Source organism: Diceros bicornis, chromosome 17 (assembly GCF_020826845.1).
Source record: "Diceros bicornis minor isolate mBicDic1 chromosome 17, mDicBic1.mat.cur, whole genome shotgun sequence".
Taxonomy (NCBI): Eukaryota; Metazoa; Chordata; class Mammalia; order Perissodactyla; family Rhinocerotidae; genus Diceros; species Diceros bicornis.
Genome location: NC_080756.1, coordinates 8,008,865 through 8,031,671, shown reverse-complemented (window position 1 = coordinate 8,031,671; position 22,807 = coordinate 8,008,865). Strand labels below are relative to the sequence as shown.

General features: G+C 36.8%; 1 protein-coding gene across 1 annotated transcript in view; it reads right to left on the bottom strand.

The window, feature by feature from the left end:
* The window catches only part of TAFA2 (TAFA chemokine like family member 2), a 406,461-nt gene that overhangs the window by 104,524 nt on the left and 279,130 nt on the right, over nt 1–22,807 (bottom strand). Inside the window, exon 2 of the mRNA XM_058557753.1 lies at nt 21,012–21,118. Within this exon, the coding sequence (XP_058413736.1) occupies nt 21,012–21,117 (106 nt within the window). The 5' untranslated portion in view covers nt 21,118. The remainder of the gene's footprint in view (nt 1–21,011; nt 21,119–22,807) is intronic.

Below are 22,807 nucleotides of genomic sequence, written 5' to 3'. Positions count from 1 at the left end.
ATTATCAGCATGAAAGAGTCAAGATCCCAGTTATAAAAAAGATCTTATACTGGCACGAAGCTTCTTCAATTTAATTCAGCAAAGACTGGTGGAGTCCCTAATTCACACAGCACTATGCATATTCATGTTTCCTGCTGGAGCAAGGAGCAATATTAGCAAGAGGTCAGGCCACGGTCTGCTTGTACTGGTAGGCGAGTCCCAGTATAAAAGTGGTCCATGAGCACTCTACCTGCCATGGATAGTGTGCAACCATGGTGAGAGCAGACCCTGGCAGAACAGCTGCATTACATTATGTCAAAGGCTCTCTGCCGTATTCAAAATGTGAAGAGTCAAAATAGGACTCCTTTTCCCAAAAGAAAGGTATTTTAGAAGAACCTATCTCAAACCAGTATACTTCATAAGAATGAGGCTGATTCAAAGAGTAGAAAGAGAGCAAGTCAAAAAGCCAACTGGTTGATAAATAGGGTATCCAAATTGGTCAAGAAAGATGATACAGAGAGGTGGAAAGCCAAATAGAGCCCACATACACCAACTCATGATTTGAGTTCCTTACTCTCAACTTAAAGACTGGTCAGGGCCAGAGAAAGTTTAAGCTTTAAGAAAAGTACCAGGGGGCCGGCCCTGTGGCGTAGCGGTTAAGTGCGCGCTCTCTGCTGCTGGCGGCCTGGGTTCGGATCCCGGGTGTGCACCGAGGCACCACTTGTCAGGCCATGCTGTGGCGGCGTCCCATATAAAGTAGAGGAAGATAGGCACAGATGTCAGCCCAGGGCCAGTCTTCCTCAGCAAAAAGAGGAGGACTGGCATGGATGTTAGCTCAGGGCTGATCTTCCTCACAAAAAAAAAAAGAAAAGAAAAAAAGAAAAGTACCAGGGGACTTTAATGGCATAGTCTTCATTGGGAAGCCACATTTTTGCTCATGGTTCAAAGGTATATAGAAAATAATTACACACCACTAGATCATGAATCTTTTCAGCCACCAACATGGGTTTACTAAGCACGTAGTGACAAATGATAGGAGGGAGAAAAAGAAAACAAAATATGGTCTAGTTTGTTCAATCAAAGAGTTTCTCCCACATGGGTGAACTTGCTCTGTGTTTGGGGGATGTCAAATGGCCAATATCAAGTGCAACTAAGTGCCTTCATTCTACAGGCAGATGCTATTTTAGCACAGTGTGTTCTTGATTTTTTTTTTTTAAGTTAAACTCTGTTGTTCTTGGAAATGTCAGGCACAAATCCTCTGAAATGCCTGACATTTTCAATTTCCAAACAATGTATTGCATAAATCTGTCTGAAGAATAAGAGGCCAAGTTAAGAACCTGAGTTTACTTAGGTTTATGAGATTTTTACAATGAGCCCATTTAAAGGATTCCCATGTCAAGGCCCAAGGGACTCAGTGAAATACTTCCTAGAAATCAAACTAAAACATACATTCTAGGGGGCCGACCCCGTGGCATAGCGGTTAAGTGCACGCGCACCGCTGCTGACAGCCCAGGTTCGGATCCCAGGCGCGCACTGACTCACCGCTTCTCAGGCCACGCTGTGGCGACATCCCACATAAAGTGGAGGAAGATGGGCACAGATGTTAGCCCAGGGCCAGTCTTCCTCAGCAAAAAGAGGAGGACTGGTATGGATGTCAGCTCAGGGCTGATCTTCCTCAAAAAAAAAAAAAAACAACACATACATTCTAGGTCAGAAAAATTGAGATGACACTCAATTTTTCAAAAATCTCAAAGCATGAGGAGCCCTAAATATTTGATGACATTTTAACTTCATCAAAAATGAAAAATACAAAACACTAGCCACGGACTAAAGCATTGGGGCAAACCAAAGAGCTATTCCACATTGAAGTAGACATTCTTTCTCTTTGAAATGCCCTATACAGGTCATATTTAAACTTAATCCACAGTTACTCAGTAGGGCATCTCTCTAAGGAATTTTCACTCGATGTTGAAATACACTAGTCTCAGATTCAGGGTGTGGCTGTAACTAATGTTCTATAAACTTGAGAGCTGAAGGGTGGCCATATGCATGGAGAAGCAGAGCAGGTCCACAGGGGGAAGAAAGAAACAGACGTGCTGAGGAGAGTTGAGATTAATCACCATGTGGAGAGAGAGACTAAGGGGTGGCTGCCTTGGGTATCAGAGTATGCTCATTAGGCAGGAGAATTGAGACAAACTTCAGAACAAATTTGCCTCACTAACAGCACCTGAGACAGAAGAGGGCAATCATGAAAGGTTATTTCAGAAAAGCGTTTTCTGTCTTGAACTATAGATTTGAGACCCCTGAGTCAGAAAAAGAAATTATTTCCACGTTTGCTGAATTACTCTACTGCACTCTGTTCTTGAAACAAAGTTGGTGTACTGTTTAGGAAGCAGTGGGGCTCTAGATATTGGAAAAATTATATTTGGGAGAAGCCAGGAAAGTGAGGTTGACCAAACAATTGCAGAAAAAGCAATAGAAAAAGTTTAGAACCCTGTATTTCCCATTTTATTCTGCTTTGAATAATCCATAATAAGAGTAATCTGTAATACATAGAGGTAAGTCCTCAAAGGATCATAAAGGTAAGAGCCTGTTTTTGAAGATTAATTGAAAAAGTTGGGCGATGTTAATTCTAAAGAGAAGAGGTCTAAAAGAAGAGAAGACAAGTGTCTGAAAATAATTAAAGGATCATTACACAGAAGGAATAGTCATGTGATGCCTCACTATCTATTTTTAATTGGTTGAAGTTAAGCAGATGTTATCACTTCTGATTTTGGAAGTAGATGCATTTATACACACAGAAATAGGTAAACAAATGTATAAATATATAAGGTCATGAGACAACTTTCAAACAAGGTCAAACAATCTGATGTTTCAAAAAATGAAGTAGGTGAACTTGTGAAGTGGCGAGCTGTGGTAATACATAGAAAAAGCTGAAGACTGGCCGGGAGTCTTGTAGAGGGAGCCATGCATTGATCAGCAGTTACAGTATATGACCTCTAAGTATTTTTTCAATCCTGAAATTATGGGCCAATTGGTTACTTGGGAAGAGAAAATATTCAATGTTAATAATAATACTGGAAAAATGATACATACCTGGCTTATAAGAGAGAGTTCTAAAAATGTTTAATAATTTAGGCAAAAATGTAGATTATTGGGGCAGGTGGTGGTTTAAAAAATGTCACTTTTATAAACTCATACTTTCTCATTATTCACTGAATAATTTCTTCCCTGGAACAGCCAAGTGAGAGTCCATGAGAATTTCACTTTAAACCATTTCTACCTTTTAGCCAATAAGGAAATACTTTAGCCTTGAGCTTAAGACTGACACTGAACAGCAAACATCTCCAGCTTGAAAAAGATTCTTATCTAAGTGGTTTTCTGACAAATATTTCAAGACATTTTCAGCAAGGCTGAAATCTGGTCAAGTAAAGATTCATTGTTTCCGTATTCAGAACTGAATCCTATATATGGACTTATTTGTTTGTCAAAATAGTTTATTTATGTTACAATAGTACAAAAGAAAACAGCATTTTCTATCTATTTTCAAATGGTTATTATTTCTTTGAGATATAGAAAGTTATATTACCGAGATTAAGGTCTTTACTATTTAGGTTAAAATGGATCATTTTTATAGGAAGTAGGTTTTAAAGCTCATTACATCCAAAGATTTCCATTATGATCTAATTTGAAATGAAAGTAAACAGAAATAATAATTTTGTTCTGCTAAAATAAGAAGTCACTGAGCTTCAACAAAAGAGGAAACAAATTGGCTAAAAATCACAACTCTTAAACAATTATCAGCCATGTGAGAATCCATTATTAGTTCATAGAAAATCATCTTTGTCTATGAAGGATAGACTGGCTGTTTTCTCAACCCTAGATGATATATTGTTGGCTGTCTTGAAAACACTCCACAAAGCAACCTTATCTGACAGTATTACAAAACTTAGAAGTATATGCACTGTGTATATTTACATGTTAATATAATACATATAGACTATCCAAATCGAATAATATTACCATCACATTGAGCTCAGGACAAGCTCCAGAAATGAGTCTAAGTCATAAGGAACTAAGCATGATGAGACGGTCTGCTTGACATGGTAGCTATGGGCTCCCAGGAAAACAGCTAGCAGAGAACAAATCAACATATTTCATAAAGAGAAGAAAGTCAAATGATAAACTGAGAAGCTTCCAAGGTTATTAGTTGAGTTGGTATCTTAAATTGCTGGTGTCTAAGAGAGCTCCAGCCTGATCATGTCCACAGCAGTTGTAGCACTGACACAAATATATGTGTTTCTTTACTGTGATACATGGCATTTAGTGAGAATACGAATGGGCTTGGTCACCCCCAGCTTCTGGCTCCCAATATCCCAAGCCCAAAGCTTCTTATTGCCTTGTAGGGCCAGGAAAAGTGACCCAGAGACCTTGAAACATTGCATCATGAACAATTGTGGCTCCACGATCAACCTGTGATTTATTAACAAAAAACAGGATCTTTAACACAGAAACTTTCCCTATGAGGAGTTGGTATTAGTGCTTTGAGAGAAGATAGATTTGAGACACTAAAGAAAATCCCCTAAAGGGATATGAGAGTTTACTATCCTTCTGAGAAGATTACCCATTTTCCAAAGAGAATATCTCAGCATTTGGAATTACAACCCCATATTTTAAACTTTGCCAGTGTGTCCAGAGGCATAAGCAATCACTTGATAACTCTAAAGCTCTTTGTCAATAGCATTCATGTAACGATCCACAGAACAACGTTCTACAAAATTACAAAACGTACAACATACCACATGGAAAGGGTCCAGGATGTTCCAATTAATAACATAGATAAATGGTTGCCGAATCCTGTTTTACAAGACCATAATTCCTTCACTAACACTACAATAGAATGGTTGTGTTGAACTAACCACAGAATTCATTATATAAAATAAGCTTTTGTTCCACTTTACATGATGAGATTGAAAGTACTATCAATCTACATTTTTTTTCTTTTTTTTAAAGAAGTTCCACAGTTGTTGTTTTGTTTTGTTTTGCTTTGTTTTTTGAGGAAGATTGGCCCTGAGCTAACATCTCTTGCCAATCTTCCTCCTTTTTTCCGTTTTTCTTCCCAAAGCCCAAGTAGATAGCTGGATGTCATAGGTGTACATCCTTCTAGTTGCTCTATGTGGGACGTGACCTCAGCATGGCTTGATGAGCGGTGCCTACGTCTGCGCCCAAGATCCAAACTGGTGAAGCCCAGGCCACTGAAGTGGAGCAGACGAACTTAACCTCTACACCACCAGGCCAGCCCCCATATCAATCTACATTTTGAAATAAAAACAATATATTTAGAGCCCATATTGGGAGTCCAGACTCTTTTCAAAATATGAAACTTCAGCTGAAAAGCAACAAATTCAGTCTTGAGAATTATCAATTCTAGGACTGATCAATAATAATATCCTAGAGTATCTTCTTAGGTGCTGATATACCAGATGGATAGACTTTTTTTTCTATAGTTATTAATGCATTGTAAATATTACTGTGGCTGGGCATCCCACATTCCTTAGCATACTCTCTTCAAGTTAAGATTTGGAGCTCAATTTCTCTTTTGATTAAACAAACATCTTCACTTCCAATAGTGTTTTCTAAATGACTAGATTCAAGTTCAAAAATACCTCTGAAAGATGAGTGGGAATCATTTTAGTACTTCTATCAAAGTGACATAGTATTTTCATTAAGACAGTTTTTTAAAAGTTTATGACTTATTCGAGAACTATGTACTCTGATAAAATAAGATCACAACCTCAAAACAAATTCAAGTAAGAAAACCATAAAGGATAAGCGTTTTTACATATTTCCGTGATATAAAGGTTGACTTGATTAGGGCTATTGGCTTTATTTACATAACTTGAATACTGTTTCCTTTGAAATAAAAACTTGATTTGTGATTAAAGGAGAACTCTAATTGCAACCTAAAACAACTGCCTGACCAGGGACAGGTCTGAGAATGATAGTCAGATTTTGATAGAGATATTTAATTTCCTCCATAAAGATACAAAGAGGTTTCAACAACTGTTAAGTTAAAGTGGTAAAAGTTCTGCAATTTCAAAATCCAAGCTGTTACTCTAGAAGAACGGAAGACTTGAGTTCATCTCCCGGGTGTTTCATCAAACAAGTCATTTTGTGATCATAGCTGGCAGGTGTCCCTACATCTTACTTCCCACAAATATTTCTCATTCTTCTAGCTGCCTTCCAACCCTGCACTTTCCCTCCCACACAAGTCCGTTACCCACCCATTACACATCAGCCATCTCCTACCTTCACTGACCCTCTCAGGCTGACATGTACTTATGCACTTTCTAGTACTTTTACTTTTTTTCCAACATTAAGATGGATTTGTCTCTATCATTTCTCCTGCTGTTGTTATTCTATGCATGTGCACATGTGTTGTCCTTATCTGTGAATGGGTAAGATTTTATTAAACACTCATTGTGTTCATACTTTTATTACACAACTGTGTTTTTCTTTTAGCCAATGAGTTCCTTGAGAGATAATGTAATTCATTTTGATGGTCTCTTGGTGCCTAAGCAGTATCTGGCATGTAATGAATGCTCAACACATATTTGTTGAACGAATGAATGATAAATAAATTACAGGGAAACAAAATGTTTGGAAGGAAAGAAACCAACAATAATTTGATATTATTTCTGAAAGTTAATTATATTCAATATTTGATATGTACAGATTACATTGAAAAAACCCATTATATGTAAAATGTATGAGAAATATAAGATATAATTATTCACATGTCGATTGACCCAAAAAGAGTGAATTTTCTTCGATGTTTTTGAAAATGAACTCATTTATAAAGTTCATTTTAATATACATTTTAGGAATATATAAATTGCAAAAAAAGGGAGTGGGGCTTCACCTATCTTTGAGTTAAATGTCTGCCAGGCACTGGCATTCTAAAGGCGAATTTGCTAGTGTGTCATAACAATGTTAAGTAGCATACCTTTGTTAGGAAACAAGAACAACAGGGTGATTTCACTTAAGTAATATCTGTCTGGAGATAAAACATTTGCAGAGTCTTACAATGATAACACAAATACCCTAATAACTTGCCATGTGAATTATGGGAACGTTTTCTCCCTGAATCTTCTACTAGTGAGGCTGTCACTTTTATCTACCATTGATTTTCATTTCTCTTTATAACTTCAATGCAATTTGTTTCAAATCAGGAAAATTGTTTTTTCAACTGATTGATTTTCTCAACATAAACCTTCCAGTGAACTAGTTATAACTTAAAAATACATTATAAAACAGCTTGATTTTTTTCTACTAACAGATAACGTTCAGTTTCCTCAAAATTCTCCCATGGATACACATTTGCAAAAACATATGAATTTCACGTATGGGCAAAGAACTAAGGGGCTGATTATTATATGTCTTATATCATATTTCAAAAGAACATGAAAATGTTCCCCATATGACTCCCACTTTAATTTTATTTCCCAATGCCTCTCAAAACTATCAATATTTATAAAAGTATTATCAGTAAAATTTAAATTTTTTTTATAGAGTAGAAACTATAATAACTCACATTTTATGGTGCTTTAAAAGAAATTTTATATGCATTATCATTTTGTAAATCTATACCAATCCAGGGTAGGAAAATGAGCACCTATTACTCCTGTTTTACAGACAAATAAACTAAAATGTCAGTGGTAATATGTTTCACCCAAGGGCATTCAGCTCAAACCATAAATTCTCCTGACTCCAAATTTTCTTCTCTTTTCAGCACTCTGATCAAATAAGTATCTTAAGCACCATTTCAATTTAGTCTTTCAATCTGTTTATTCTACAAATGCAGTCTCCCATACTCATTGTGAACTTATAAACAATTTATTTGGGGAAGCAGACATGTTCATCATGGGCGATTAGCTAAGCAGCCATTTTGTTTGGTAATTTAATATCTAGTCTTGTGTTCTATTTATTTTATTTTATTAACATCCAAATATCATGACCAGATTTGAATTACTAAGTAAATGATTTCCTATTACACAGACATCCAATACATTAGCAATACAGAAATGGAACTCACAATATGAAAAAGTAGAAACTATAGAAGACGTTAAAAATATTTTCCAGCGGCCTGATAACTTGTATTATTATGAAAATTATAGAACAACATGGTTTGGTGACTTGGTAAGAAAGGTGTTCACAGGCCCAAGACTAGGAACCTGGTGTGATTGAACAAAAATTTAAGTACTTCAGGAGGCCATCATCTTTTTTTTATGACACTCATGAAAAAAATATAAATAAAATAAATTGTAAGATACATGAAAGAACTCTTTCCCTCAAATATTTTGTCATATGAACTCATTAAAACGTAGATTATTGATCTAGTAGGTTATATTAGCTCCTTCGGGTCCTTAGGATCTGTTATATCAATATGCTATTAGGGACTTTTACAAATGACGATTAATGACAAGAAAAGAACAATACTATGAAACAAGTATCACAGAAACAAAAATTGACAAACTCTGGGTCACGTGTTTCCAACAGGGGTGATATCATTGCCCCAGAGGGTGAAAATTGGTTCATGGAAAGTAAAAAAGTCTTACCCACTTTGTCTATAAATCATAGATATAAAAATAGCACATAAACAAATATACAATATATCTGTGGTATTAAAATTTCAAGGGAGTGGAGTTCAATTAGGAGAAAAATACCTGAAAAGCTCCTTAGAGAGCAAAAATAAAAAACAGTTGAGAAATACTGCTCTAGGTAATCAAGTATTAGCAAATTCGACTCTAATTTAAATAAACTCAAGACCTCTTTGATTTCCTTTAATTATTGTCGAGTGATGAGGATCAGTCATAGGAACACATTAAATAAATTCCCCAAAATAAGTTATAGAATGCTTGTTGATAGCTGCACAGTATCCAGTATATGCCTGGAAATAACTAAATATTTTTCAATTAATGAATTGTTCACAGTCAAAAGAGAACAAACACTTTATGATTTTCTTCTTTTTTTAAGTACAAAACTATGCAGTAATGATAATAACTTCATTCAGTGACCTTCAAACCCACCAATACCAGAAAAACTATATTATATTTTCTGAAATAGTAAGATTCACTCTCCTTATAGTAGACTTGTTCTGCTTACAGTTTATTATTAAAAAAAAAAAAAAAAATCCTTGACTGCAAGAGAGAGAAACTACAGTGAAAGAATATTCCTTTCATAGCCCAAATAAATAAAGTATGTATATGAAGGCACAGAAATGATAAGGAGGATTACTTCATTTGTTTTTACTTTAAATATTCAGAATTTCCCTAATTCTATACCTCCAAATACGTTCTAAACTGAAAACAAAACCTAATCCCTTCAAATAATTAGAGAAAAGATTTCTTAAATGTAATTTTTTAACTATTTTTTAAAAGTCAACATTATACTTAGTTCTGGAACACTGGACCAACCACCATTAAAACAGGAAGAAAACACCAAGGATACTTGCTATCACCATTAATTTCTCAAACTCTTTTGTAACTTCTGTTCAATGTGTTGAAACAAGAAATCTAAATTAAGAGCATATCTAAAGGAAGAGACGTGTCATGATTTTATTTATGCTGGATACTGTTAGGAACAGGAGCTGCGAAGCATGAAATACGTGGCTCTACCCTCACAGAGCTGACAGCTACGTGGAAAAGATAAGCATGAACAAATAATTACACAAATAATTAATCAGTTACAATTGCGATAAGAAATGTAAAGGGTACAAAATGCTCTGTGACCATATAACAGAGAAACTCACCTGGAGGGATAAGAGAAGCTTTCAGGGGGAGACAATAGACAGGAATGATGCAGTTAGCTAGACCAATAAAGCGATGAAATGCAAAAAGCGCACACACAGAGAGAGTGTGGCATGAAGGGGCACAGCGCCTTCAAACAACTGCTATAGAGAATGCGTGTGGATCATACTAAGAGGGAAGGTACCCAAAGAAGAGGACAAGAGACAAAGCACACAGGGCTTTGTCAACCGTATTACAAGTTTTGAACTTTATCTTAAGGGTTCTAAGTAGAGAAGTAACATTATCAAATATTTACTTTTAAAAACTCACTTCAGTGGCTGTGTGGAAAACTGATTAGAGTCGGGAAATTTTGGATGAGAAGAGAATTGCAATGGTTCAGAGAAGATAATGGCCATGGAGAAGGAGAACACATTCAGATTTGAAAGAAAATTAGGAACTAAAACTAATAGGGTTTTACAATCGATTGGATATGGGTAAAGATGGCAAGAAAGGTGTCAAGGATGATTGCAAAGACTCTGGCTTGAAGAACCGGGAGCAAGCTGTGGGATGGGGAGCGTGCTGTTAGGAACGCTTCCTGAGCTGCAGAACTAAACAGCAGCTGCTCTGCGAGTCCAAACAGAAAACCAGAAGGATAACGGTATTCACCCTTGACTTCACTGGCAGCAAGATCCAGAAGAAGGTGGGAATGTTTTAGGAACCTAGAGAAGAAGCCCTACCAAGTTCAAAATTAGATGCACATATCTGGTACCTATCAAAGCAGCTTCCACAGACACTAAGAAGAAACCAATCGGGGGCCAATGGAACTAGCCATACCTTCAGAATGTCCTACTTACATTCTGAGAGCAGAATTCCAACAGGATACACACGGGGAGCGAAAGCTCAAGACCCACTCACGCGGATTGGGACAAAGAATAGGAACGGATGAGAAAACGGGAAGAACAAACAAGGCCTGCAGAATTCTATTTCTAAATGAAAGGAAGAGATTATAGTACACTAAAAGCAGTGTCATAGCATCATTTAAAAACTTACTATGAGAAATAAAAATAAAATTGATAAAGCTCCTGCTTTGTACTTCCTTATATATATAAATTCAAGAAAGATGGACTTGATCAAAGCAAGGATGGAAGATGAGCTACAACAGAGGGTGGAGAGTAAACGTGGAACTGGAGAAGAAGATAAGCAAGAGTACAAGAAAACTAAAAAGAAAATAGCAAAATGTAAAACCTCATTAGTATTCTGACATAAGCTGGTGGATTGAAAAAATGCGTTCAAGTAAGAGGCAATAGCAACAAAATTCTGGAACTGACATTGGACTCGAGAAAGAGAAACTGTAGGCTGGCTGTGCAGATTTGCCAAAAGAATGAGAGACGGGAAGCATCAAGTAGGTCTGGGACGGGTAAGTTGAGGGCTGTAATTGGGAGCACTGGTGAAAACAGTCTGAGAAGCCATTAAATCTCTAGTTACTCTCCATCATTCCATGTCACTGGGCGGCTGTCCACCTGCCAACCTGGCAGAAGCGCGGAGGTTTACTTTTTGGAGAGAAAGATAGAGGTGGTCTCTGGACTGGGGCACACAAGACAGAAGGGAGGTTGTAGGCACCACACTGAAGACAAGGGAACTCAGTGAACTACAGAACAGTGAGGTGAGACACACCCCAGCCCCCAGCCATGTTCACCCTCAACTCTCTGAGGTTCTTAGCCAAGGGATTAAAGGAGTCTTATCTAAGGAATCTGGCCAGTCCAAAAAGCAAAACCTAAACATACAAAAAACAGAGCAAAACGTAGGAGATCCAGAAATGGAAAGAAGAGGAAAAAAAATAAAACAATAACAAAGATAAAAGCATTCATTAAAGACAAAAGTAAAGTTTTCTTTGAAAACTGAAAACTAAGCTTGAAAAGGTTCACTCAATAATTAAAAGAGACAAAACCTAGATACATATTGGCAATAATTTTTTTAAATTCAAGGTTAAAGAAACCATCTTTAAAAGTATCTGGATACTCATCGTCTCCCCCAACCAACAACAAAAAGAGGTTACCTAGAGCTAATAAAGGAACAAATCTGGATCAAACTCAGACTGTCTGGGGCTCTGAAGCTGAGCTCTTACACACAATGCTGATAGACTGACTATGTAAAATTTAAACTACTGGTAATATAACACAAATGTTAATCCTTAAAAAAGAGTCATAAAGAAAAACAGGGTAATCTAACAAAAACAATGGATAAGATACATGAAAAGACAATTAATAAAAATATTAATGGTCAATAAATCAATAAAAATGTTTATCATGTTTAGTAATTATAAATTGCAAATTAAAACAGGATGAAATTGGCAAATACTAAATAGAATGATGAATCTCAGTGTTGACAGAGCTGTGTAAATACACGCATTCTCTCCCTGCTGATGGGAATGTAAATTGGAATGTTTGCAACTTGATAACACGTATCAAAATGCATACATTCTAATATGTATTATTTATATGTATATGTATATTTATATGTATAAATATCAATAAATGAACATTCTCTGAGTATATTAGATTATTTTTATTTCATTAGAGCTTCTTTTACACTTTCCAAATATCCTAAAATAAAGACAAATTCTTTTTATAGTTAAAAATATATTGTCAAAACACAATAATATTTTAAAATTTAAGTCATTTGACCTAGTTATTGAATCATAAATCTAGCCTAATAAACAGATACAGGAATAAACAACTTCACATATGAATGTTCATTGTAGCATTATTTTTACTAGAGAAAAATAACAAACAGTTTGAATATCCAATAATACAGTATGGTTGAAAAAATAATTTCCCAGGAAACATGAAGAAATGCTCACAATATAAGAAGTGAGAAAGGAGAGAACAAATCTATGGATACAGTATATATATATTTTGTGTGTTTATGGTGAGGGAGATTGGCCCTGAGCTAACATCTGTTGCCAATCTTCTTTTTGCTTGAGGAAGCTTCACCCTGAGCTCACATCTGTGCCAATCTTCCTCTATTTTTTCTTTTTTTTTGGTATGTGGGTCAATGCCACAGCATGGCGTGATGAGTAGTATATGTCTGCCCCCCGGATCCAAACCCATGAACTCGGGCCGCTGAAGCGGAGTGCGCGGAACTTAACCACTACGCTACCAGGCCGGCCCCATATTCTTAATATTATTATATGAATAGTAACTGAAAGTTAATAGTGGCATATGTGCAGCAGAATTACAGGTGTTTTAAAGTTTCTTCTTTATATTTTTATGTTTTCCAAATTTTCTCCAACAATAGCGTAGGACATTTTATGTTTTGAAAAATATAAACTTTATTTTAAAACAACATAATAAATTTGAAAAGCATATAAACTGAAAATATACAAAGAATGTGACCAAGCTTTAAGAGATCTGTAAGGTTTTCAAAAAGACCAGTAACAGAAACATTGAATTGGCAAAGGAATTGAATAATTCAAATAATAGAAAATGAAAATAGTTTAAAAATTAACTTTATCCATTCATGAGTACTCAAAAATATAGATTAAAATATGAATAAAAGACCATTTCAGGACCTTCTAACTTAACAAAGATATTTTTAAAAAAATTAGTAGCCAATATTTTCAGAGGGGTGAGATGGGAAGTTTTATACACCTTTGTGAGGGAATAAAAAGAAATTCGACAATATGTATAAATATTCCTGTGGCAGATATTTGTCATTTTCTTCCCCAACATTTACCCTTCTGTATTCCTCTCTGTATTGAAGGGATCTGGAAGCTTAAATAGTAGATTTCCTACACTCCCTTGCTGGCTGGTTTCTGATTAGATTCTGCCCATGGAAGTGTGGCAGCTACAAAGATGTGTGCTTAGATCTCCCTCCAAAGAACCCATAGCAAAGAGCAGAGTGGACTGATGGCCTTCACCCACCACACCTGTGGATCCATCGTAGGATCTCGCCAAGACCACACTTTGCTCGAGCTCCTATCAGTCAGTGACTGAGCGTGACAGGAACACGATAGCCTGGCCTCTTTGCTAAATATGGGCCTCCCTCTAAGGGCAACCTTTGCAGGGACTCCAAACTGGCCTGGTCAAGATTTTTTTAAACTGTGCTGAAGTTTGAGGTTCTGCCTATTCAATCCTCCTTCCTTCCTTCTCTTCCTTCACAGGTGTCAGCCTTCTTCATGGTCTGAAGGCTCACCCCCATCTACTCCTTCTCCCTCCTCCTGTATACTTCAAAAGTGTTTCCTCCAGTAGATTTCTTGCATATTGAATTCCATCCTGAAGTCCTCTTCTCGGAGAAAGGCACTCATAAGAAAGGACAACTGAAAGAAGGAAGAAGCCGTCTGGTTTTTTCCAGCTTCTGGCTTCAGAAGTGCTAAGGGAGGATAATGTGTATACCTGTGGGCTTCAGCAGCATTGGCACAGAGTCTAGCAGCATTGGCACCATTCAGCCTTCCAGGTCTTGCAATATCATGAGGGAACCGGTTCCAGGCTTCCTTCTCAGTGGCAGTGGAAGTGCTTCCTAATTCCTAAAGCTTCCGCAGTGCTTCAGCAACATCAGCAGCAGACACGCTCAGGAGCTGTGGGTAACACCACCTGTCTGTGTGATCGTCCACCTCAGCAGTTACCAGTCTCTTGGTATCACCATTCCCTACTTCCTTCTCCAGCCCTTTCAACACTTTTGTAACCAATTCCCTATTTTAAACCACTCTTTTTCCTGACTGAATGTTGAACGATACAAACGCAACCATTTCATTCTTTTTGACCACAGATATTCACATTGTGTTAGCTATGTAAAGAAATTAATATCAAATATGAACAAAAATCATCACACAAAATTTTTATATTAGTATTAAACAAAAAAGTCTTAAAAAAATCTAACAACAAAGATTTTGTTAAATAATTTAGGGTACATTATTATAATGTTTTTCCATGCCCAATTAAAATTTGTGTTTATGGATAGTTTTTAAATATATAAGTAAATACACATTGGTTACTGCTAATTATACTGCTAAGTGGGGGAAAAAAGTAAAGTTGAATATGTGCTTATCAAATGACCCATAAAATTCCACCATTAGAAATATACCCTGGGGAAATTTTGCACATGTAAACCAAAACACGTGTATAATAATGCCCACAGCAGCACTGTCAATCATAACCAACAACCGGAAAGACCCAAATGTCCGTCAACAGGAAAAGAGAGAAATACATCACAGTATATTCATACAATGGAATCCTATATCACAACATGGATGAATCCCAAGAGAAAGTGTTGAGGGTAAGAAGCAAATCACTAAACACTAAAAACAATGCCCATGGTAGGATTCCATTTTTACAAAATTAAAACCCAGACAAAACAATAGTCTATTGTTTAGAGGTAGGAAGTCAGGAAAGGGGCCCGTCTGTGGGAGGAGAGGCTGTGATCAGAGAGAGGCGTAAGGAGCTCTGAGGAGCTGAAAATATTCTGTTTCTTGTCCTGGTTGGTGGTTGTCCAAATGTCTGCTTTATAATGATTCTTTTGAGTGTACATGCGTGTTTTATGGACTATTCTGGAAACAAAAGATATCTTAAAACAAAAAAGAGAAGGAAAAAAATCAGGACATGCAAGGGTAAACTCCAGGAAAACAGCAACTTTATCTGCATAAGTTAAAGCAGAATCACCAGCTCAGATCAGCGTAGTCTCTCACATACTTAGTCCGTGTCGATAAATGTATGAATAATTAAATAAATGAATAAACACCAAGCTCTCAAATATATTTAATATATTCATAAATTAAACCAAATGGAAATATGCCCAAATGTCATGTAATAATTTGTATGCTTCTTAATAATTTGTATGTTTCTTCTCTTGACATTTTTCTTTGTTACCAAAGGTTCTCAAATAAACACATATTACTTTGAAAATTCAATAAAATAAATAATAAAATGTGTTCTTAAAAATCCAGAGTAGGGTCAGTTTATGTTATGGCCATTTTTCTTTCTCTTAGGACATTAATTCAATAGTTTTCATAAACAAGGTCCTTAAAACACTATGAATTATAAATCAAGCTTCTTAAACTTTGGTGTACATCATAGTCAGCTGCAAACCGGCCCAAGAGAACCCAGTAATCTCCTAGCTAAATTGGATCAAACAATTGTAACTGTAAGAAAACCAGCATTCTGAATACAGCCCCAAAGGGTCTGCCCCAGCCCCCTCTCCTGCCAAATTGTGCATCGCCATTCTCCTTGCTTTTTGCCCCCTAGACACAGTCATCTTCGTTTAGCTCCAGAGCATTCTATTCCTTCTGTCTTGGCACCTTGCACACAGTACTGCTCCTGCCTGGATGCCCCACCCCCTGTCCACTTAACTCCTATCCCCCTTTCAGATCTGGGCTCAAATGTCTCTGCTCTAGAAAAGACTCTCCTGATCCCCTCCATCCATTTCACAGTTTATATACTCTTATCCTGAAATTTTATCTTTACAGCACTTTAATACCATCTGTAGTTAAATATTTGTCTAGTAGATTGTTTTTCTTCTCGACTATACTGTAAACTCCATAGGGCATGGATCATGTCTGTTCTGCTCACTTTTATATTTTCAGAACTTGACTTAGAGCCCAACACTTAAATGACACTCAATATAGATTTTGTTTACTGGGAAGTTGGTTGAATAAATGAATAAACCATCAAATGAACCAACAAACAAATGAAGAGCTGCCAAAATGAAAAAAATTAAATGGCTGCTCTCTCATCCAGCCTTTGAACTAAAAATCATCTTTACTTTAAAATTTGTTTTTCTTTGAAAACATTCCATTCAATCAAAAGTTCCAAGTCAGATTAGTAATAACCTTGTATGACAATGAGGATAACATATATTCAATCTTACCTAATCAGATGAAATTTTTTGGCTTTCTTTTTCGTGTATAACTCTCACCCAAGTGTATCTCTTTCACACTAAATACAGATGCTTTTCCAACCCAAATATCAAATGATGACTCATTCCCCTTAGATTTAGTTTGAATGTGATGGGTAGAGGAAGAAAAGGCAAGAAAACATATTGGCCTTCTAAGATTAATGACTAGATTTTTATGTTGGGAACTTGGAGTCCTAAACTGAATGTTTCCTCTTTGATCTTCAATATATGAAGCTGGACCTAATGTAATTGCTTCCAAGGGGGAAATACTGCTTATACTTTCTGACTGGCTGTCACAATGCTCTGAGTTATCACCACCCCCTCCCAAAATGCCCAGCTCCATACAATCGTGAGAATTCAGGACTGAATCTCTGTGGCAGTTTGAGCAGTAAACTTATTTGTCTGTGTGAGGGGGACTTTTAGTTCTCAAAGCTCAAAAGATTTTATTAAGCAGGTAGCATTTTCTGATTTTTAGATATAATTTTTCAAGTCCTAATGCTCTGGATTTCTGCAGTGTTTCTACATCGTGTTCAGAAAACAGAGTAACACAATTCTCCATTCGGTTGCTCTGGAGAGCACGATGCTATTGCACTGATATTTTGGAGAGCTATTTATTCCGTTCTTTCATTTTCTACACTTACCTGTTCTATAATGACCTAATCTCCTACCACTGTCTTTCTTACACATTCTGTTCTATGCACATCATCCTTCTTGCTACTGCTCATTGTCTCCAGGCATGTTCCTACTTGAAAGCATTCATACTTGCTCATTCTGCCTGAAACATCCTTTCCCCAGATATTTCCATGGCTGGCTCCACTGGAAACTTGAGGCCTTACCCAAAGGCCTTACTTAAAGTTACAACCCCTCTTGAACACTTCTTATACCTCTTTCTTCATTTTTATCCATAGCATTTATACAATAAAACAGTTTATTCTTCTTTTTATTACCTATTTTCCCACCTCTAGGACAAAAACTCCATGAAGACAAAGATTTTTGCCTCTTTTATGGAATGCTATATTCTCAGCCTTTATTGTAGGTACTTGAAAATTATTGAGTAAAACAAATTTTCCATCAGAATTATCAAATATAAAATATTCCTGTGAAAACTACCAACAGACTCTATGAGTGTAGGAATACTGGTTTCCATCAGGGAGATGCTTCTACCAGAGGAAACAGAGAGAGTCCTGTTAAATGTAAAGCTATGGATGCTCCCTGGTCAGCCCCAGGGGCCAGCAAGAAGAGAGAAGAGTTAAATACTGATGGAGTTAAATGACCCTGAGGATCATGAGCAAGAGGGTAGCTGCTGTGTATGGAGGCAGGGAGGAATATGTTAGGTTCTCAGAAGATCCACTGGGGCATTTTTTGGCCTATGCCCAATTATAACTTTAAATTTGTACGTACAACAACACAGCACTAAAACATGATAATCTAGGGCTCAGAACCCTCAGGTATGAGGTTTGGGTAAAACATCAGGCAAGCCCCCTAGACAAGCAGAAGTGCTACCCAAAGGAGAGGGGGTTCTAAAATGCCCAGGGAGGTGGGCAGATGATGAGTACCAACAATGGCCTTGGTACAACTGCACTGGTGGGGGGACCCCCATTCCTCCTCAAGTACATTTTCTTGGAAACTGTAACTAGCCAGAATCTTTGATAAGCTCTGCCTGGACGAAGTGAACTTAATGAGAAGCAAGCAGATCTGAGGGATCCCAGGAGTGGAATGCAGTGGAATACAGCTATTGGGTCATTACCAAGATCCTTTTCATCAGCTGTGCAGATTAATCAAGTTGATAATTGTAATCTGGTAACATACACAGCAATCTGCACAGACGAAGTAAGAAAAGAAGAGCTATGACACAAATGAGTACTATTCAGACAGAAAGAGGAGACGCAACCACAGATACAGCAGAGATGACAAGGACAGTAAGAAAATACCTTGGACAACCGTATTAGTACTACCACTGTGGAAAACCATTTGGCATAATCTGGTAAAACTGAAGATGCACGCCCTGTGACCCAGCAATTTTGCTCCTCGGAATGTGCTCTAGAGAAACCCTTGCACACGTGCACCAGGAGAGAAGTACAAGAATGTTCACAGAAGTGTTGTTCACAATGACAAGAAAATAGAACAACAAACGTTCATGTACAAGAGAATAATTACATAAATTCTGGTGACTTCATACAATAAAATATGGAGCAATAGTAAAAAAAAAAAAAGGAATAAACTACAGCTACATGCCATCAACTATAACGAACGTCACAAATATATCATCAGGCAAAACACCAAATTACAGAGAATACAGTATAATACTATTATGTAAATTCAATAACAATCAAAATTAAGCAATATGTCATTTGAAGATATATAAATATATGATGAAATTATTAATAAAAGCAAAGGAATTATAATCACAAAATTTAGAACCGTGATTATCTTGGGTAAGGAGACAAAGGAATGAAATCAGAGTGGCATACACAGCCAATTTCAAGAGTACGAAAAATGTTACATTTCTCAATTGAATGGTGAGCACACTGGTGTTCGTTTTATGAACATGTTCTAAAACCCACATATACATGACACTCATTATTTTAAATATAAAATAGTTTAAACAAAACGGGCCTTTTGTATGGAAAATATAAAGGAAAGGAGGAAAGGAAGAGGAGGTGGAGAAACCTTTCATAAAGTCTTCACCCGAGACATCAGGGGCGGGGTGGAAAAGGCACAGCAAGACAAGAAGGTTTTCTAAGACCATGTGTAATCTGCTATGCTCAACAGTATTTTCTTGGCCCATAACACAACTTAAAAATTCTTAAAAATAGCTTTAAAAATTGTACACGATATTCACCGTGGGGCAGTCTTCACGAGCGATTCTCTTAGAGACCCCAACACTTGCTTGGCTTTGGAAATGAGAAAGCGTCTTTACCACAAACCCTGGCTTCGCCAGGCTGATACCCACAGTTCTATGAATCTCCCCCACTTCTCTCAATTTTTCTCGTGTAGGCTGGGAAGGGGCACTGGGGTGACCATCCGTCTGGAAAGTACAGATGATGTGTCTTCTCTAGTTAAGCCCAAGGCAGGGGGCCTGGCCCCAGCAATTTGCAACTCTTTTTAAGAGGTGAGTATTTAACACTACTTTCTCCTTAAATTCCGTTCATTGTTGCCAAGTTGGAGGCACGGGAATAACGTCCTCCTCAACAGTGTTTTAATCTTACACTAATAACAATTGTTAAAGAGAATTTAAAGGTTGATTTGTGGATTAGTGTGCTGTATCAAAGAAAAGAAAAAAACTCTAAAATATAGATATATATAGACACACACACACACTGTGGGGCGAAAACAGGATTATGAAATGTGAAAGACCTCTTCATAACATTCATATTTCAAAAGATGACTTTTGGGTTTCAAACACAGGGGAAAAGATTTTGTCTTATAGGCATCACTCCCTATCTTTCCTCCTATCACACCACATCTTTCCTCTCTCTGGTGTTAATGTTCCACGTGATGCTAATTAAATGCACACGTGCAACTAATTTAAGTGTTACAGAATTCAAGGCAGTCTTAACTCCTTCTTCACCCAAAAATAAAATAATATGGTAAGCTGCTAGTGTCTAGACTGTACAGAGGACTGAGAATTAAATTGTAAAATCTTATTTCACAGAAAAATCTAAAATGACCTTTCGGGTTATGAATACTTGATTATGGTAGAGACAGTTCAGATATAGCCCCTTTTTAATTCACTTGGAAAAGGTAGTTATTCATTATACCAAGTTATACTCAGGAAAAAAAACAGGGCATAATTTTGAGCTGTCAAGCTTAACACATGTATATAAAACAAATATTCTCACTCTGTTCTATGGCAGAATTGAGCTTGCTAAATATCATACTAGGGGTAGAGTCCAAACGGTGGTCAAAGAGGTACTCTGACATGGAGAAAAATGATCCACCAAAGGCACTGAAGGGAAATTTACATATACACTCATTATTAAGATACATATCATTAAAGGTGCTTTCCTTACAAGGATGAGGACAATCTAAAACTCATCTTTATTACACGTCAACTCCACTTTTTAACCTCACTATCTTAAAATGGAAATGACAATGGAAAGGCAGAGTCAGGATTCCATACTCTTCGAACACTATTTGCAGAAGTGGCAATAATCCTAGAAACATTTAAATAATCATGCTTCCCCTATCAAAGCCATATTAAGGATAACTCTCTCTGCATTTTTACTTAAAGAGAAGTGCCACAAGGGACTCATATCTAGTAAAATTAACAGACCAGTGAAGACAGAACACAATGCCTGCGTTAGACGGAGGCACCTTCCACAGAGAGCTGAGAAAGAAAGCAGAAGAGCTTACCTTTATGATGGTTTGCACTGGATACAACTTTCCCCCACAAGGTTACAATAAATATTATTATTAGCAGTTTTCCTTTTGTTGCTTTCTGTAAGTATCTCTTACTCATCCTGCAAATAAAAAATAATAAAAATCCTAAGTATGTGAAAGCATTGCTTTTCCATTATAACTGTGCTACATTTAAAGTTTCCCATGACACCTTAACACCTGAAAATTGCATTTCTTGTATTTAAAATGCTGTTCACTGTATATAAACTCTGAACAGAAAAAATACAAAGTTTTTCAAATAAAGTTCCTTGATATGATACAAGAAATGAGAGGCCCTGCCTCGGTCAGTCTTCATTCACTTAACAATAGCCTAAATCAACTGAGAAACATTACCATTTTCCCTCCGTATAGATTTAACTTATTCAGAAAATCCAAGGCACAAGTGTTTGAATAATCTTTAAACAAGTGATTTATTTTACTTGTTTTTTAAAGATTCCTTGTTCAACGCCAAGTCAAATGGTCAGGGTAAACAGTTTAGATAAAATGTGTTAGATGAACTGCTGCACAGAATAAAGTCACTTCAAATCTATTATTTCTAATGTGCTTTCAAAAAAAGTCGCCTGGTACAACAGCTTCCTTATTGAACAACACTACTACTGGAGACACACAGATGTTTTAATATTGTTGGAATCCACTGTGCTGTACTTTACCAGAAGTAGGAGAAAAATGGAAAAGCAGAATGAAAAATACCAAGTTCACATTTTCAAGTTGAGCCCGCAAAACTCAGGAAAGCAAAGAACTGTTATAATAAAATAATAGCTACCTATAATAAAAGTTCAACATCTACTTTCTCTAGCACTTTACACATTATTTCAATTGTTCTTCAGAACAAATTTGGGATGTTGGTAGATCCCTTCCCATTTCATTGATGATGAAATTTGGAAATTTGGCTGAGGTCACGTTTAACGATAGAGTGAAAATTCCTTCTAAAATCCTTACGTTAACTACAATACATTGCTAAAGAGTAAGCAAAATTGATATAAAATATAATCCACCTGCATGTATTTATGAAGGAGATAAAATACATGCCCATCAGCCAGTGCCTTCTCAGATTCAGATCCTACACTGAATTCCATTCTTGTTTGACCTACAGATTCTTGCCTTGGCTCTACTGCAAGTGTGTGAGGTCACTTCCTGACCTAGCCTGAATCCTCTTCCTCTTCAATTCTCTAAGTTATCTTTTCCCTTACACCCTTACTTTCAAAACATTTCATCTCCAAAAATATGACTCATGGTAGCAATACCAGCTGTACAGTTTTGAAGAAGAGTCTTTGGATAAATGCATGACAATTAATTAATATATTATATATTTTAATATAGATAAATGTCAACATTTCTTTGCCTGGGGCTGCTGTGCACACTAATTCAGATGTTGGGGAGGCAGCACTGCACGAGTAAGAACATGGACTCACTTCTGAGTCAGACTGTCTGCATTTGAGTCCAGGCTCTACCGGCTTCTAATTGTGTGATCCTGTACAAGTTTCTGGGTCTCCTGCTTCACTCTCTCCTTCTGTAATATGGGACGAGGAATGTGAAATGCCTGGCCCACTGGTTAGCATGTATGGGGCTCAATGATGATGAGGTAAAGAACGTTCAGTCATTTGGATGCTATGTTTAGTCCTTGAGTGCATGAGAGGCCAGGCCCATTCATGAGATGATTGAAGGGAGTTTCAGTGGCACCAAAAGCTGCAATTCCTTCACAGACCTTGGTCTTGTCACAAGTCAAAATAAGGTACAAAAGAATAGGTGTT